General features: G+C 44.4%; 1 protein-coding gene across 1 annotated transcript; it reads left to right on the top strand.

Moving 5' to 3' along the window:
* The first annotated feature begins 4037 nt into the window (after nt 1-4037).
* Nucleotides 4038-14714, top strand: LOC137331614 (probable G-protein coupled receptor 139). The gene is made up of 3 exons (XM_067995531.1): nt 4038-4107; nt 5136-5992; nt 14586-14714. Exons 1-3 carry the CDS (start codon nt 4038-4040, stop codon nt 14712-14714), a joined length of 1056 nt encoding a protein of 351 aa, XP_067851632.1.
* The last annotated feature ends 3959 nt before the right edge of the window (nt 14715-18673 follow it).

Consider the following 18673-nt stretch of genomic DNA (forward strand, 5'->3'; position numbering starts at 1 on the left):
CACCAGCATTAATATTAGAGTAGGATCACCACCAGTAATGTTAGAGTAGAGTCAACAGCATTAATGTTAGAGCAGGATCACCGCCAGGAATGTTACGCTAATGTCACAACCAGTAATATTTAGATTTGGGTCACCATCAATAATGTTAGAGTAGCGTCGCCACAAGTAATGTTAGATAAGGATCACGACTAGTAATGTTAGCGTAGGGTCCCCACCAGTAATGTTCGAGTAGGGTCATTACCATTAATGTTAGAGTAGCGTCTTCACCGGTAATGTTCGTGTACGATCAGCGTCAATAATGCTGGAGAAGGGTCACCACCAGTAATGTTTGAGTAGGTTCACCACCAGCAATGTTAGATAAGGCTCACCACCATTAATGTTAGAATAGGGTCACCTCCAGTAATGTTAGAGTGGAGTAACCAGCAGTAATTTTAGAGTAGGTCATAACAAGCAATGTTAGATAAGGGTCACCACCATTAATGTAGAATGCTCTCACAAGCAGTAATATTAGAGTAGGGCCACCACGAAGAACATTGGAGTAGAGTTGTCACCAGTAATGTTGGAGTCGGGACAACAGCAGTAATGTTACACTCGAGTCTGCAACATTAATGATAGATTAGGGTCAACACCATGAAGATCATAGTAGGATGACCACCATGAATGTTAGAGTAGGGTCACCACCAATAATATTAGAGTAGAGCCACTACCAATAATGTAAGAATAGGTTCACCACCAGTGATGTTGGAGTAGGGTCAGCACAAGTACGGTTAGCATGTGGTTGCCACCAGTAATCTTAGATTAGAGGCACCATCAGTAATGTTAGAGTGAGGTCAACAGAAAATATTTAGGAGAAGATTCGCCTCAATAAATGGTAGATTTGTGTCACCAACGTAACATTAGAGTAGTATTCACAAGTAATGTTAGAGTAGGGTCACCACTACTAATGTTAGCGAAGGATTTTACCATTAATTTTAGAGCAGGCTCATCACCAGTAATGTTAGTGTATAATCAGCACCAGTAATGTTAGAGAAGGGTCACCACCAGTAATGTTAGAGAAGGGTCACAACCAGTAATATTAAAGTAGAATCACCACCAATAATGTTAGAGTAGTGTCCCACCAGTAATGTTAGAGTAGGGTCACCACTACTAATGTTAGCGAAGGATTTTACCATTAATTTTAGAGCAGGCTCATCACCAGTAATGTTAGTGTATAATCAGCACCAGTAATGTTCGAGCAGGGTCACCACCAGTAATGTTAGAGAAGGGTCACAACCAGTAATATTAAAGTAGAATCACCACCAATAATGTTAGAGTGGTGTCCCAACCTGTAATGCTATACTGAGGTCACCACAATTAATGTTGGTGTGCATTCACAACCAGTCATGTTTGAGTTGAGTCAACACTGGTAATGTTAGCTTACAGTCGCCATCAGTAATATTAGCGTAGGGTAACCACCTGAAGGATCACCACCATAAATGTTAGAGTATCGACACCACCAGTGATGTTAGATTTGTGTCACCACCGGTAATGTTAGGGAAGTGTCCCCACCAGTAACGTTAAAGTGGGGTCACCACAAGTAGTTTTAGAGTGGGTTAACCACCAGTAATGTTTGAGTAGATTAAGCACCAGTATTGTTAACTTAGAATCACCACCAGTAATATTAGAGTAGGGTAAACACCAGTAATGTTAGAGTATCGTCACCACCAGTGATGTTAGATTAGTGTCCACCACCGGTGATGATAGAGAAGTGTCAAAACCAATAATTTTAGATGAGAGTCACCACCATTAATGTAATAGTAGGGGCACCACGAGTCATGTTCGATTAGGATCACCACCAGTAATGTTAGAACAGGGTCACCATAATACTATCAGAGTCAGGTCACCACCAGTAATATTGGCGTAGAGTTGACAGCTGTAATGTTAGACTCGAGTCAGGACCATTAATGTTCGAGTGGTTTCAACACCGTTATTTTTAGTGTGGGGTCACCAGTAACAATGTTAGAGTCGAGTCATCACCTGTAATGATAGAGTGGAGGCAGGAGCATTAATATTAGAGCAGGGTCAACAACATTGATGCTAGTATGGGGTCACCACCAAAAATGTTAGAGTAGGTTCACCAACTGTAACGTTATAGCAGGGTCACCACCAGTAATGTTAGAGTGGCGTCACCACAATTAATTTTAGGGTAGGGTCACCACCAGTAATGTTAGAGTAGTGTCAATACATTTAATGTTAGAATGGTGTCACGACCATGAATGTTAGAATAGGTTCACCACCAGTAATGTTAGTGTCGGGTCACTACAATTAATGTTCGAATATGGTCACCACCAGTAATGTTAGATTAGGGTCACCAACATTAATATTGGACTAGGCTCTCCACCAGTAATGTAAATGTAGGGTCACCAATAGTTGTTTAGAGTGGGGCACCACCATTAATGTTATATTAGGGTCATCAGCAGTAACGTTAGACTCGGATCACCACCACTAATGTTAGATTAGGGTCACTACATTAATGTTGGAGAATAGTCACCATAATTACTGATAAAGTAGGGTCACTAGCATTAATGTTAGAATAGGTTCACTGTCAGTAATGTTTGAGTAGATTCAACACAATTAATATTAGAGTAGAGTCGCCACCATTGACGTTAAAGGACGGTCACCACCAGTGATGTTAGATTAGGCTCACCACCAGTAATGATAGAGTAGGGTGACCTCCAGTAATGTTGGAGTCGGGTCGCCAATAATAATGTTAGTGTATGATCACCATCAGTAATGTCAGAGCAGGGTTGCCACCATTAATATTAGAGTATAGTCACCTACAGTAATGATAGAGTGGGGTTACCACCAGTAATGTTAGAGAAGGGTCACCACCACTAATGATAGAGTAGCTTCACTACCAGTAATGTTAGAGTAGGGTTACCACCAGTAATGTTAGAGTAGGTTCACTACCAGTAATGTTTGTGTAGAGACAACACCAATAATGATAACTTAGAGTCATCATCAGTAATATTAGATTGAGGTAACCACCAGTTATGTTCGAGTAGGATCACCACGTGCAATGTTAGAGTATCGTCACCATCAGTAATATTAGACTAGGGTAAACTACAGTTATGTTAGAGTAGGGTCACTACCAGTAATATTGGAGTAGAGTCAACACCAGTAATGTTAGAGTCGAGTCACCACCACTAATATTAGAGTCGGGTAACCCCCATTAATTTTAGAATAGGTTCACCACCAACAATGTTGGAGCAGAGTCACAACGAGTATTGTTAGAGTAAGGTCACTACCAGTAATGTTTGTCTAAAGTCACCACAATTAACGTTAGAGAAGAGTCACCACCAGTAAGGTTACGCTAGTGTCAACACCAGTAATGTTAGAGTATGATCACCAACAATAATACTAGATTAGGCACACCACCAGGAATGTTAGTGTTGCTCAATATCAGTAATGCTAGAGCTGGGTCAGCAGCAGTAATGCTAGTGTAGGATCACCATCAATAATGTTAGATTAAAGCCAGCAGAAATAGCGTTAGATTAGGGTCACCATCATTAATGTTAGAGTAGCGACATCGCCATTAATTTTAGAGCAGGGTGCCAATGAATAATGTTACAGTAGATTCAACACCAGTCATAATCACAGTAGAAAGCAATTTTAATTATGTAATGGTTGAGTTAAGATTTCACTGATTTATTGTGAGGCCCCAAGAAGCTAACACAATGCTCAGCAGTGATATTCCCTGCACGGATCACAGTACGCGACCAGAGCACATTGGGCCTGGCATTACTTTCCGTTCATTTATTCTAATTGACGGAGTTCCATCGACTGAGGTACATTATTTCCAGATTGGCCCTCTCGGGTTCGCTGAAGTGGAAAATCTCACCTTGTTTGTTAAGTGACTGTAACTAACGCCAAATATTGTGTAATCTGATTTTCTTACCGGGCACTGTCTGGCCTATAAAGGAGGAGCATTTACGAATTTTAGATGCACTCCAGTCGGAACCGTAAAGCTGGACGGAATTCACACATTCCTTTAAAAAATGGAACGGCCAACAATTCTACTGATAACGGATATTTACTACCCCATTCTCGCCACCTTTGGTGTGCCCGGTAGGTATCCTTTTGTCTCCTAGCTGTCGATTATCTCACTGTTATTGATTATGTAACAGATTCCGAGAATGTCCTCATTGCAGAGTCTGTTATCCTCCGCGACAAATTGGTGAATATCACCGATAATCCTATCAGTCAGTTTGGCCGGTGAGGCATTGCTCTGGTCGGTAGATGGTGGGCACCGGGCGCTCAAGTTCGCTCCCTATACTGATGGAGGGCAAGGCTGATTCCCCGGTCCCTCCAACAGTATATAAATCACCAAGGGATGTGTTGCTTAGTGTCCATGGTAATCATTTCATTTGTACAGTTGTTTTTTTATGCTTTAAGTTGATAATTCCTTAGAATGCAGCCACCAGCACCCAACAGGGGACTTTAAAAAATATTTGGATAAATAATTGCCGCTCACAGAACTGTTTCCCTCCCCTCGGCTGTAAAGAACTTTCACGGTCCCACCCTAGGGTGCCATGAACTGTGTGTACAACGTCTGGTGTACAACTGCATTGATTGCACCGGCACCGTTGAATTGCATTGTACGTACCGTTGTAAATTGTATGACCTGTATTGTGTTTGAAGCATGGCTTGAATTGCATTGTATGTACTTCTACAAATGTTATCAATCAAGTTTATTTTGAAATATAAAAAAAAATCGCACCAGTTGCTGCTCTGTTCCCGAGCAGCTCCCTCGACTCGATTATAAATAGAAAAAGGCCAGAGTTTTCACCTAAATTAAATGATTATTTTCTCAGCTGAATGTTTCATTTGAATTCATATCTTTCCAGTAATTTCCGCAACATTATATTTCATACCTGAAACATGCCGGAAGGACGGCGGATTTTCAGTTCCTCTATACTGCGTGTTTAATCATTTCTTTATTTTAAACACATTGTCGTCAACGCTCGCCTATATAATAAAAGAAACAATCCGTGTTTATCAACCTAAGTGGGAACACATCTGTACATTACGCACAATATGCTGTGAGATTTATCAGAGTGGCCCCGTTACTTAACTCTTCTCCCCCTTTCTTACAGCGAACATAATGACAATCGTGATTCTCTCCAGAGGAAATTGCGGACTTTCCAAATGTATCTCTGGCTACATGGTGGCCATGGCAACCGCAGATCTCCTGGTCATGATCTTCAATGTAATAATGTATCATATTTTCAGTTATCTCTTTGTACTTTCATTCCTGTCCTACACTGCCGTTTGTAAGTTCAATCTATACATGAATGCTACTACCCTGAATGTGTCGGTATGGTTTACAGTCTTGTTCACATTTGACCGATTTGTAGCTATATGTTGTGAGAAGTTTAAGGCAAAGTATTGCATCGTGAGAACGGTAGCCTCGGTTTTAACAACCGTCACTGTCCTGCACTGTTTAAAGGACATCCCCTTTTGGTTTGCATATGAACCTGAACGAATAATTAACAATATTCACTGGGGTTGCCGCATCAGGGTGGAATTTTTTTCATCGCCTGCCGGTGTAGCGTTCTCCTGGTTGGAAAGTATTTTCATGACATGGCTTCCGTTTGCTTTGATATTACTGTTTAATTGTTTGACAGTCAAACGTATTTTAGTGGCCAACAGAGCCCGCAGGGGCCTTCGGGGTCACACTAGTGAGAATCAGAGCGATCCTGAGATGGAGAACCGAAGGAAATCCATAATATTACTGTTCACTGTGTCGGGCAGTTTTATACTGTTGTGGATGACAGCTGGCGTGAGTTTTTTAACCACCAGACTGACCAGCACCGCGCAATATCTAGGCGATTATTCAGCTCCCGCTTATATAGCAACTGAAACCGGATATATGCTTATGTATTTGAGTTCCTGTACAAACACGTGTATTTATGCAGCTACCCAAACTAAATTCAGGGAGGAGCTGAAGCAAGTGATGACATCTCCTTTGACATTTATTCTGACATTGGTAAAAAAATAAACAAGAAAATAAAGCTTCCTGTCCTAACTGGAGTTCAATTGCATCCGTGCTCCATTTTAGAATGGCCTCCTTGCTGTTACGATGAAAATGGATTGTTCTTGTGAAAATGAACAGGAATCAGAGAATATTTTTTCCATTGTGTGCCGTGTGTTTGATGTCTGCCGCTTTCCCAGGGTGAACAGAATCGTTGCCTGGTAAGAAAGCGCGCTTCCCGCTCAAGATTCAAAGAGAACAGTTCATGATTGAGCTTCAGCAGTGGTGTAGGACATGTGGGCATCAGAGTTAACTGCCTTGCACCGCAGGGACCGGAATGATACGCGCCAGTTTAATTAATAGTTTTCTTTAGTGTCGCAACATTGAAGAGTGCTATAAACTGGGTTATTTGTAATTCTTCTGTAATTTTGACGTGAATGTTACAGGCGCTGGTCTCCACATTGCCTCCCAGCCCAATAGAAAGGGGCCCTGTCCACTGATAAGTGATCTTATGAAGGAGACAGTAGGAACTTGGCTCGACAATGTGAAGTTAGGCATCTTTATTTACTTAACATATCAACTGATCAACAAAAATTTGGATTGTTATACCAGGAGAACAAACCATTCGACCCGACCAGTGCTTGTTGGCGTTTATCCTACACACGGGCAAATAGTTCCAATCACTTTACCCGCCCTGTCCTAACATGTATTCAATATATTTTTATTCAGACATCTATCCAATCTTGAATATTAACGTAATTTTTGCCTCCGTTAATTCACAGCTTCACAACTCTCGGAGTGAAGAGGTTTCTCCGACTCGAAATCTCTTTGATTTATTCTTTTATCTATGGCTATTAGATTTTGATCCCCCAACTAATGGGGGCAATCTGTTTCTATCTATCATGTCCCATCCGTACTTAACCTAAATCACCTGGGTACAACGCGACAAAAGTTATCAATCTGTTATCAATACGCAATCTAGTGAAAATAAGGACAGCTTAATTAAGATCGTTAGTTGATAGCTTTCTCTTGGAGATGATTGTGTCCTTGATTATATTGAACAGTGGGAAGAATGAATTTTATAGCTTGGCCACTACCCTATACATCGGGACCATGCAGGGGGGGTGATACTAATCAAACACCTCCAGACACCGGGGGCCCGATGTTAGCAGGCCTGCGGGTTCCCGGCGGAAGGGGGCTATCGGGCGCATGGGTATCGCGCCCGGTGAAATGAGTGCGACTCCCGCGCGATCACAGGATAATTAAAGTCATTTACCTGAGGTGACGGGTTTTCCGCTGCTCAGCTGCGCGCCGGCGGCCTGCGCATGCGCAGTGACGCCTGAGTGATGGTGGAGCTCTATTTAAAGGGGCAGTCCACCAATGCTCCTCCTGCTGCAAACAAGAAGGAGCACACCATGGAGCACCCCAGGGGTAAGGCTGCCCCACGATTCTCTGACGACTCACTCCAGCTGCTGCTGGACGGGGTAAGGAGGAGGAGGGAGACGTTGTTCCCCAGCGATGGAAGGAAGTGCCCTGCCTCCGCCACCAGGAAGGCATGGGCGGAGGTGGCCGCGGAGGTTAGCAGCAGGGGCAACACCACAAGAACATGGATCCAGTGTCGCAAGAGATTCAATGATCTCACCAGGTCCGGCAAAGTGAGTACACTAACGCATTCTCCCACACTCCGTCTTCCACATCACCTCAAACACCTCACAACCCCTTCTGCACTGCCACCACAGCGCTCCCGCATCAATCCTCACAGCCACTCAACTATCATCCTCACCGTGCCTGCACATACCCACCGTCCCTGTCCCCATTCGAACACTACCACACACCCCAATCCCCATACAATGGGATGGGCATGTGGCACACGCATCCTCCCATCCATCTCCCACACGCTCAACCCACCCACACCAATGCTTGAAGCGTCTCACAATGCAATCATCACTCAATCACGCATCTGTGTTTTGCCTTGACAGGAGAAGAGATGCAAGAACGCCCGGGAAAGGGCACGCACCGGAGGGGGCCAGCAACACGAGGTGGTTCTAACGCACGCAGAGCTGGACGCCTTGGAGATCAGCCACACGCTGCATTGCCTGTCCATGGCGGATGGCGAGGCTGGGGCTGCAGAAAAGTCCGGTAACGGAAAGCTGACACTCAGCAGTCATGATCGCGAATGATCTTAGCATCACTTGGCATCTGCCGCACCTCAACATTTGTCCACATGCCTGATATTGCCCTTTGTTCTCTTGCAGGGCCATCTGCGAGCGCCGTGTCTGTGGAGGGCGATTCCTCAGAGGACATGCCGGTCTCTGATGGTCCATCGTCACATATGAGCCAAGCATCCACCAGCGCAGATACACACACCTCGGTGGGTCCCCCTCCTCAATTAGTTGGGATTTCACATGGTGAGTCACCGCGCACATGTGAGCAAGAGCAGACCCTGGTGGCAGGGGCAGCCGCGGAGGGTCCGCGTCAGTGGGAGCACTCTTCTCCAGGCTCTGCTCAGCCGGACCCAGATGCTGAACCCCGGGGGCCACCAGTCAAAAGGAGAGTCGTCGAGGGGCACCAGCACATTGCCGAGGTACTGGAAAAGGTGCCACGCGCACTCCCCACAATCGCTCAGGTGATGGAGGAGTCCAACTCCTGCATGAGGGGAATGGTGGCACAAGTACAGGAGGGTATCGGCGACATAGTGTCGCGGGTAGGTGCGGGAACGTCTGCGGTGGAGGAAAGGCTAGCCTCCCTCGAGCGTCACGCACAGTTCAACATTGAGTCCATCCAGGCCCTGACAACGGCTGTTCGGATTCAGAGTGAGCAACATTCTGCCGCCATAAACAGGCTGACAGATACATTAGAGGTGGCCTTGCAAGGTCTCACACAGCTCATCCAAACTGCCGTCCAGCAGGGTGGAAGGAGTGATATGGGCCTAGGCCATGAGAGGGAAGATGGTGAACGGGGACATGGAAGTGGGGACACTACTCAAAGTGCCCCAACGTCTCACCCGTTGCCCCCCTCTCAACCAGTTCCCGCAATGCTGCCTCCTCTCCAGGTGGCTGAGTCTGCCCCTGCACAGGTGCAGGAGGAGCAGTCTGTGGAGGTGCCCTCACGGGCACCGAAACCCAGGGGGCGTCGGCCCAAAGCATCTACCCGGTCAGGGCACGAACAAGAGCAACCTGCCACTACCTTTGCTGGAGAGACAGGGGTAGCACCACGTAGGGGTTCCCACAAACGTGAGGCTAGGGTGTTATGAACACAAAGGGAATGCACCAGGGTGTATGACAATTTGTTATGTTTTTATTTATAGTCGTTTACTGCACATACACAATAAACACAATTGTTCTCACCACTACTGCCACCTCTTGTCCATTCTTGAGCGGCTTGTGCAATAGGTCCCTTTCGTGGGGCTCATCATGACGACAAACACCTGGTCCCACCCATTGGGTCACACTACAGTGGGTGCAGGAGTAATGGCACCGCTCTTCTGTGGAGGGGGCTGGTATGGCCGCTCCTCTGTGCACGTGATGAGGTCTGGACGCCTCAGAGAGTCTGATGTTAGAAGAACCGTTGACATATGAGTGCCTCCCTGGCCTGACGAGCATCCAGGTGAGCCAGTGTTCGGCCCATGGGTCCTTCCTCCTCCTCTTGTTCCTTCTCCTCCTCCTCCTCCTCCTCCTCATCGTCGTCCTCAATATGGGTGGCGGATGTGCATGGGGCCTCCTCCAGCGGCACCCCTCTCTGTTGTGCCATGTTGTGCAGGGCACAGCAGACAACTATAATTCGTCCCACTCTGAGTGGCGCGTATTGGAGCGCTCCCCCAGAACGATCGAGGCACCTGAAGCGCATCTTTAGCACCCCTATAGCCTGCTCAATTGTAGACCTGGTAGCAATGTGGCTGTCATTATATCAACGCTGCGGCTCGGTGATGGGATTCCTCAGAGGTGTCATAAGCCACGTGTGCAGGGGATATCCCTTGTCGCCGAGGAGCCAGCCGTTGCCGGTGTTGGGTGAGTGGAAGAGGGGCGGGACGGTGGACTCCCTGAGGACGAAGGCATCGTGGCAGCTGCCAGGGTATCTGGCGCACATGTGTAGGAATCTCTGGCGGTGGTCACAGATGAGCTGGGCGTTCATGGAGTGATACCCCTTCCTGTTGATGAACAGCCCTGGCTGATGTGGAGGTGTCCGTATTGCTATGTGGGTGCAATCGATTACACCCTGCACCCGTGGGAAGCCAGCCACAGCATGGAATCCAACCACCCTCTCCATCTGGCTGCGGTCATCCATGGCAAAGTTGATGTAGTGCGAGGCCCTGTGGAACAACCCATCGGTAACCTGCCTTATGCACTTGTGTGCAGACGAATGACAGACCCCGGTGATGTCCCCGGTGGCACCCTGGAAGGATCCAGAGGCGAAGAAGTTGAGGGCAGTGGTGACTTTGACGGCGACGGGTAAGAAGATGCTGATTGGTCCATCCGGGAGCAGCTCGTCATTAAGGAGGCTGCAGATGTCGGCGACTACCTGGTGAATGACTCTGAGCCTACGTATGCACTGCTGCTCAGAGAGGTCCAGGAAGCTGAGCCTCGGTCTGTAGACCCTGTGCCGAGGGTAGTGCCTCCTGCGACGCATCTCTCTCTGCAGTTGCCCTCCCTCCTGCTGTGCAGGTGGATGTGCCACAGCACCGTGTTGTGGGGCTCCACGTGTCTGAGGCGGACGGCGTGGCCTGCGAGGCTGCTGAGGCTGGTGATGCTGTTCGTCCTCCGAGGAGGTCAACGCGGCCCCCATCTGGAAGGTGTAGGTCTGAGGGGTTCTGCAAGGTCGGTAAGTGTGTCCTCGCACCGGGGTTGCGGTTCCAGGTCGGTGAATCTTCTTGCTAGGAGGAGGGTGGTGGAGGGCAAGCGTTGCCCTATGTGACGGAGTGGCCTCCTGCGTTGGTGAAGGGTCTCCCCCCGCCCCACCCACCTGTGGAATGCACCTTGGCAGCTGCCGCAGGCTGCTGGCTGCAACACGTCCGTTTGGAGTGAGAGTGTTTCCCCCAGTGTGGGAAACAGTCTCAGTTCAAGGTAAAATCCCACCCTTCCTAATAAAACAGCTCAATCAGGCCTGTAAACGACCTGAACGAGCAAGATCAATACTCACAAGTGGCATCCCGCTGGCTTTAATTGCCTGCGGGATTCCCACCTGCCGGGTCTGCGCGCGCACGCCGGCGCGTCCGTGGGGAACCCGGAAGTGGGCGGGTTCGAGACGGGATCCGGTCCCGCTCCGGGAATCCCCGATTTTCGGGCCCCCCCCCCCCGCCGAGAACGCACCCGATATCGGGTGGTAAAATCAAGCCCCCGATCTTTTGATAGGTAGCCAGAAAGGGCAGGAATGGAGTGCATCGGATGTTTCGTGCTGCATGATCTTGGGATATCGTTGTGTGTACAGAAGTGACAGGTGAAGCAACCAGCGTGGATCATGAATAATGAAGATAACCTGAAGAACGGGTCCAAGACATGGTTAGTCACGCTGACAACACCACTATGGAATGGTTAATGTGGCTCTGGAGAGGGAGAAGATGTGTACAATCAATGACGAGATATCTGTGCAATATAATAGTTCAAGATATATATGACTGATTAGCTTTGTTTCGTGTTGATCTAAAATACTCTAATGCCAACAGAGGGGGCACTGTAAGGAAAGGGTTAATCAGACTGTCCTTAAATCTGCTCATGTTAGACTGTATTGGTTTCTCTTTATCTTGTAGTGATGTTAACATTTAGCCTTTGCTTTTAAGCTGGGAAGCAATAGTCAATTTAAAGTACCATTGAGCTGTCGGGCCAGGGATAACCCTGCAGCAATGATGAGTTTCAGGATGAAATAACAAAGATTTAATTGAAGTCATACCATTGCATACTGATTCATACATTTCAGAGAACATTAGTCATTTCAAGATAGTGTGGGAAAGGAATCAGTTCTACAAACACCTCGGCATACATCATAATTGTTGATTGGTATATATGTTACCAAAACAAAGACAGACGATAATTAAAGTTTTAATTTGTAGAATTGCAATTATATGGATCAAGAGTGAAATTATCGACAAGATAACGAACTAAGGGAGATATAATTCTTAGCTCAATGGAAAAATAGCTCGTTAAGAAAGGAGAACTATTGTTAATATTAAAGGAGAAACTAATATCATTCTCCTTGTATAGAGTTGTATTTTAACTTCATATAATTATGTAATGCAGAATTGTGTGGAATGTCACGTGGAGGCAGTGGAGAAATGGATACAAACTAGATGTTTCTCATGAGTATTTGAATTCGTAAAGACCTAAGATACTGAGCTCAGAATTAGAAAACGATTGAGTTCCGAGCCAACCATCATCCGGTGTGATAATAAGTTCTACCTTCTATTTTCACTCAAAGGGTGGTGAGTGTCTGGAACGAGCTGCCAGAGGCAGTAGTAGAGGCGGGTACAATTTTGTCTTTTAAAAAGCATTTGGACAGTTACATGGGTAAGATGGGTATAGAGGGATATGGGCCAAGTGCAGGCAATTGGGACTAGCTTAGTGGTATAAACTGGGCGACATGGACATGTTGGGCCGAAGGGCCTGTTTCCATGTTGTAACTTCTATGATTCTATGATACTATTGCATGTACTGTATGGTTCGTAAAGCTATGATACCTCACTTCAATGTTCATGAACCTTTTTGAAAACCTTACACTGACAACAGCCTTAGCACTTCAATTGTGAATGAGCTTCATTGATTAAATTAGAAGAAATTTTGCACTCACTCTTTAACCTTCCGCTTCATCCTGAGGTTCTCCAAAAGCCAAACTCCACTTGATTTCAGGACCGCATGCAGCCGGGCTCTGTCAATCCGTCTGGCATCCAGCTTCTCGTGGAAGTGGTGATGGGTTGCCGGCAGTCGGTGCAATCGGCAGATTCTCATTTATCTGGATTCAGGTGAACAACAGTATTTAAGACACAAATCAGGCAGCAGGTAGAGGTTTTAAGTTGATCGGTCAGCGATGTATCTGCACCAAGCTCCAATCGTGAGAAGGCGATGCGTAATCATCCAAATCACCCAATGTCAACAGGTAAAATAAAAAGCTAATTAAACCAATGCATTACCGTGTCATATACAATCCCTTATGGTTGTGAATCCCGCCCCATGTTTCCAATTAAATAGTTGTTGTGTTCTCTTGGCTTTCTCTATCGATGACTAAACAGTTGCTGAGACCGCCGAATATTCCATTCTCCCCTATTTCTAATTAAACCGTCACAGTCTTCCCCTGCCACAACTTCTAAATAAGCGGTTGCTATATTCCCTTATATTCCATTTTGTTCTATTTCTAATAAGACAGTTGCTACATTCCCGTGACCTCTATTTATAATTAAACAGTTACTGTGTTTCCCAGCCGCCTACTTCGAAATAAATGGTGATTGTGTTCCTCCGGTCCCCATTTCTAATTAAACATTTGCTGTATTCTCCTAATTTCCACTGTTCGCAAAGGTGTTCCCCCTATATTCCACGTTCTTCTATTGCTAATTGAACAGTTACTGCGTTCTCCTATATTCCACTATATTATATTCCTAATTGAACAGCTACTGGGTTGCCCATACACTCCACTTCGTTCCATTTTTAATTGAACAGTTACTATGTTTCCCCGATATTCCACTTTATTCTATTTCTAATTGAAAGGTTAATCTGTTCCCCTGTATTCCAGTCTATTCTATTTTAATTGAACAGCTACTGTGTTGCCCTAAATACCCCTATCCTCTACTTCTAATTAAAACATTATTGTGTTCCCCACATATTGCACATTATTCTATTTCAAATTGAACTGTTACTGTGTTCCCCCTATATTCAACTTTATTCTATTTCTAATAGAACGGTTACTGTGTTCCCCCTATATTCAACTTTATTCTATTTCTAATAGAACGGTTACTGTGTTCCCCCTATTTTCCACTTTATTCTATTTCTAATTGAACAGTTACTTTGTTGCCCTGTATTCAATTCTATTCTATTTCTAATTGAAAAGTTACTATGGTCCACCGATATTCCAAATTATTCTATTTCTAATTCAACAGTCACTGTGCAACCCCGATATCCCATTTTAATCTATTTTTAATTGAACAGTTATTGCGTTTCCCCAATAGTGCATTTGATTCTATTTCTAATTGAACATTAACTGTTATCCCCATATATTCCAATTTATTCTATTTCTAATTGGACAGTTAATGTGGTCCCCCGATAGTCCACATTATTCTATTTCTAATTTTTAATTGAACAGTTACTGTGCTCTCCCTATATTCCAGTAGATTTTATTTCTAACTGAAAAGTTATTGTGGTCTCCTATATTCCACTCTACCATATTTCTAACTGAACGATTACTGTGTTGTTCTGTATTCCCCTGTCTTCCACTTTATTCTATTTCTAATTAAACAGTTACTGTGTACTATTATAATATACTTTATTCTTTTTATACTTGAACAGTTACTGTGTACCCCTGATATTCGACTTTATTCTCTTTCCAATAGAACTGTTACTGTGTTCCCCTATATTCCAATGTATTATATTTCTAGTTGATCAGTTACTGTGGTCGCCTGATATTCCACTTTATTCTAATTCGAGTTACACTTTCTCAAGGGCAATTATGGATGGGCAATAGAGGCTGGCCTTGCCAGCGACGCCCACAGCCCATGAACGAATAAATAAAAACAGTTATTGTGCTCCCCCATTATTCCACTTTATACTATTTCTAATTGAAGCGTTACTGCTTTCCCCATTTTCCACTCCATTATATTTCTAATAGAACAGTTGCTGTCTTCACCTATTTTCCACTTATTCTACTTCTAGGTGAAGAGTTACTGTGTTCCCCCTATTATCCACTTTATTCTGTTTACAATAGAACAAATGCTATGTTCCTCCGGTATTACACTCTATTCTATTTCTAACTGAATAGTTACTGTGTTTTTCCTATGATCCACTTTATTCTTTTTGTAATAGAACAGTTTCTGTGTTACCCTAACGTCCACTCTATTCTATTTCAAATTGAACAGTTAAATGTATCCCCCCATCTTTCACTTTAGCTAGTTCGAATTGAACCGTCACTGTTTTCCTCTGTATTCCATTTTATTCTATTTCTATTTGAACAGTCACTGTGTTGCCCCGATTTTCCACTTTAGTCTATGTATAATTGTGTATTTACTCTGTTCTTACCATATTACAATTTATACTATTTCTAATTGAACAGTTACTGTGTTCCCCCTATTATCCACGTTATTCTATTTGTAATAGAACAACTACAGTGCTCCTGTGATGTTACACTCTATTCCATTTCTAACTGAGTAATTACTCTGTTCTCCCTATTATCCACGGCATTAAACTGATAGTACAGAGATCTATATTGTTCGCTGCAACGTGACCTTTTAGCTCGCTGTATTGGTGGTGTTCTGTACCAGGCGCCTTGTCTCTGTGGCGCAATCAATTCGCGCGTTCGGCTATTAACTGAACAATTAGTAATTCAAATCCACCCAGAGACGATCGGGTCACATTCGTTGTCTCACATTTCCAGGTTTTTCATGTGAGTCTTGTTTGCAAGAAAATGTGGCATAAACATTGCCAGCTGAGCACGGCTGATGTTCCACGATTTAATCTGCGGTCGGATAGGAGGTCGAACAACATAGAAAAAACCGAGGTTGGCTTCACTCAAATCAGAATTCTTCTTCACAGACAAGGTCCGAAGCGAGGACTCATTTGTCGCCCGATAGCTGGTTCGCTGTGACATGGATATTTGTGTAATGAGCGAGACCAGACTGTTTCCTTGTTTCCATAATGAATGTCATTCCCTCTATTTTGGAAAACAGTGTTCACATTCGCACAGGTTTCATTTGCTTTGTGAGAGATTATTAAGGATCCTACAAAACTGCCTCCGTTAATAACCGCAGTTCTAAGCCGCATTTCGGATGCAGCAACAAACCTATCAGTTTCTCGGTGTTCCCCAGCTCCCGGAGTGAATGAGACCGTGACAGCAGTAACATTCGGGCCGCCTGTCCGGCCCCGCCCTCTCCAACCACCCGCTGCTGACTAAAAAGCAGCGAATGCAGTCTCAGACCGCATATTACTGTCCATCCCTGGGAAACTGGATACCACGGCCCGAACAAAACTCCCCATAAACCAAGCACAGGCAGAGGAAAATCCGGGGAGCTTGTATCCTGTTCACTCGGCCATCCAGCAGGATTAACAGAGAACCAGAGAGCGTGAAACTATCATTGGGCCTCAGTGCGAAACTGAGGGTAATTAAAAGCAAAGTTGCGGCGTTAGAATGGGCGAGCGGTCTAAAACACTATGTTTTTAATTGTAACATCCTTGTTTGGTAGGCGTGGATTCAAATCTCACTTCTGATATTTGTTCCTTTGCATTATATTTCATGTACTAAGTTGTCTTTTATGCCTTTGGCTGGACGGGATTTTTCTGCCCAGTTGATTTGCTCCTTCCAGAAAACCAACCAGACATCTGTCCACGTTAGTTTTGTTTTTATTTGCTATGATAATGTGTAGTTTTGGGGGTCAGCAAAACACGGCCCGTGGAATCAATCTATTGTAACATTGACCAGTGTTGCCCAATAACTCAGCTATTACCCTCATATGGCTAAATGGGAATCCAAATATACCTAATTATATTTGCGATTACGAAATAAAAATTGAGTCATGGATACAGTGTTTGGGCCTGTGATCTCAATACTCATATTCGCATGACGTATGCATGTGAGCTTTAACCTTTTTTGTGTTGTTAGTAAAACGGTAAAATGAAAAGCAAAGTGTGCGAGTGTTGTTTCGCTGTTGTGAATGTTTTACTTTTTTGGTTAATGAATGGTGGTCGATATTTGTTCCGGAATGTACATATGTGGAGTATATCTCCCTGTATTGTACGCGTGTAAGGTGTTTTCTACTAAAATTCGTTCATGTGGCTAAAATGGTGCCGCCATAGCCACACCTGCGACTAGTCAGCAATTTCTATTGGACAACACTGGCATTGAGCATTGTCGAGTGGTCTGAGCCCGGATATTGATGCTCCAGTATTGTCAGGGTGCGAACGATTATAAACTTTCCATAGACACAGATGGATTGATTGTTGCATAAACATCACAGTTAAACGAACACACTAGCACTTTGTGTATACATATTTCAGGTTGCACAATAGTGGAGGGCACTCGTTAAGATTCTTTAATTGAGGTGACACTAGTTGGAGTTGTATGATAGGGTGGAGCAATAGTTGCCCTTGTGTGTTAGTGATGAGGGGAATTTAACAAAGGCTGAACCAGATTCCTGGTGTCATAAACCCTTAACATTTTAACCAACTCCTAAAATACCGTCTGTAAAATGAGAACGGATTCAACACACGCAAATCACAAGGAACTTTTTAAACTTTGGACTGTCACTCGGTAACCATGTTAGGATTTCCTTCAGTCTGAAAAAGAATCTTTTCGGTTGATTAATGGCGTTTGTAACAATTTTCATCTTTTTACAGAGTTTAATGAGTTTTGTGTAAGTAATACTGTTTTGTAAAAGTTAATTCGCTGAAGAGGAATCGAAAGCTGCGCTGAAAGCCTTTGTCGACCGCAAATACGGTCTCTTCTGAGTTGATCTCATAATAACTTGCAAGCAACAGTTTCCGGAGTGCAGTGATTATCCTGATCACTTAACATGCGAAATAGTCCCCAGTTCGAAGCTGAGGCGGGAACACTTTCTTGTGGAATCTTGTGCTATGGGGAATGCTAACTGAAGAATTGGGTTTCGTTTTCATGGCAGTTGGATCTTTTCTCTTAAAACAGCAATTATGATGTTAATTGAAACATACTTGTGACAGCCTCAATTTCAGCGGGGTCACATTGCCGGGAATTCAGAGTGGGGTTCGCCCGGCAAAGTAGCATACAACTTTCCCATACGTCGGGACATATGGGGCGTCCAAAGCTAGAGCTCCCTGCACGACAAAGGAAATAGACGTTATAGTAAAACAGAGAAAGGAGGTTTGTGACAAATGTCAGGTAAAGATAACAGTCGAAAATCAGGCAGAGTGTAGGGGGAAATTGAAAACGGATACGAGCAGGGCAAAGAGAAAGTATGAGAAAATATTAATGGGTAACACAAAAGGGAACCCAAAAATCTTTTACAATTTTATAAAAAGTAAAAGGATAGTTAAAGGAAGGGTGGGGCCGACGAGGGACAGAAAAGGCAATCTTCTTGTGGAGGCAAAGGGCATGACTGGGATACTTAATTAATATTTGCATCTCTCTTCAAAAAAGATAGACGTTAATGTCGCAGTAGAGGAGGGCGGGAGTAGAGATATTGGATCGGATAAAAACAGACAGAAAGGAGGTGCTAAATAAGTTGACATCATTCAAAGATAACAAGTCACCCTTTCCAGATGGTTGGGGGATAACCTATTAGCAAGGATATAGGATTGGTTAAAGGACAGAAAATAGAGAGTAGGGATAAACGGGTCATTTTCAGGTTGTCAGGCTATAACGAGTGTGGTGCCACAAGGATCAGTGCTTGGGCCTCAGCTATTTACAATCTATAATGACTTGTATGAAGGGACCGAATGTAATGTATCCAAATATGCTGGTGATACAAAGCTAGGTGGGAAAGTAAGCATTAAGGAGGACACA

The sequence above is a fragment of the Heptranchias perlo genome, chromosome 2 (genome assembly GCF_035084215.1).
Source record: "Heptranchias perlo isolate sHepPer1 chromosome 2, sHepPer1.hap1, whole genome shotgun sequence".
Taxonomy (NCBI): domain Eukaryota; kingdom Metazoa; phylum Chordata; class Chondrichthyes; order Hexanchiformes; family Hexanchidae; genus Heptranchias; species Heptranchias perlo.

What these genes read in the sequence shown, in the direction of transcription:
- LOC137331614 (XM_067995531.1), top strand. Translation starts at nt 4,038, where the DNA reads ATGGAACGGCCAACAATTCTACTGATAACGGATATTTACTACCCCATT. An exon ending in CGCCACCTTTGGTGTGCCCG is followed by an intron (nt 4,108 to 5,135) that starts GTAGGTATCCTT and finishes CCTTTCTTACAG; the next exon opens with CGAACATAATGACAATCGTG. An exon ending in TCAGGGAGGAGCTGAAGCAA is followed by an intron (nt 5,993 to 14,585) that starts GTGATGACATCT and finishes TTATATTTCTAG; the next exon opens with TTGATCAGTTACTGTGGTCG.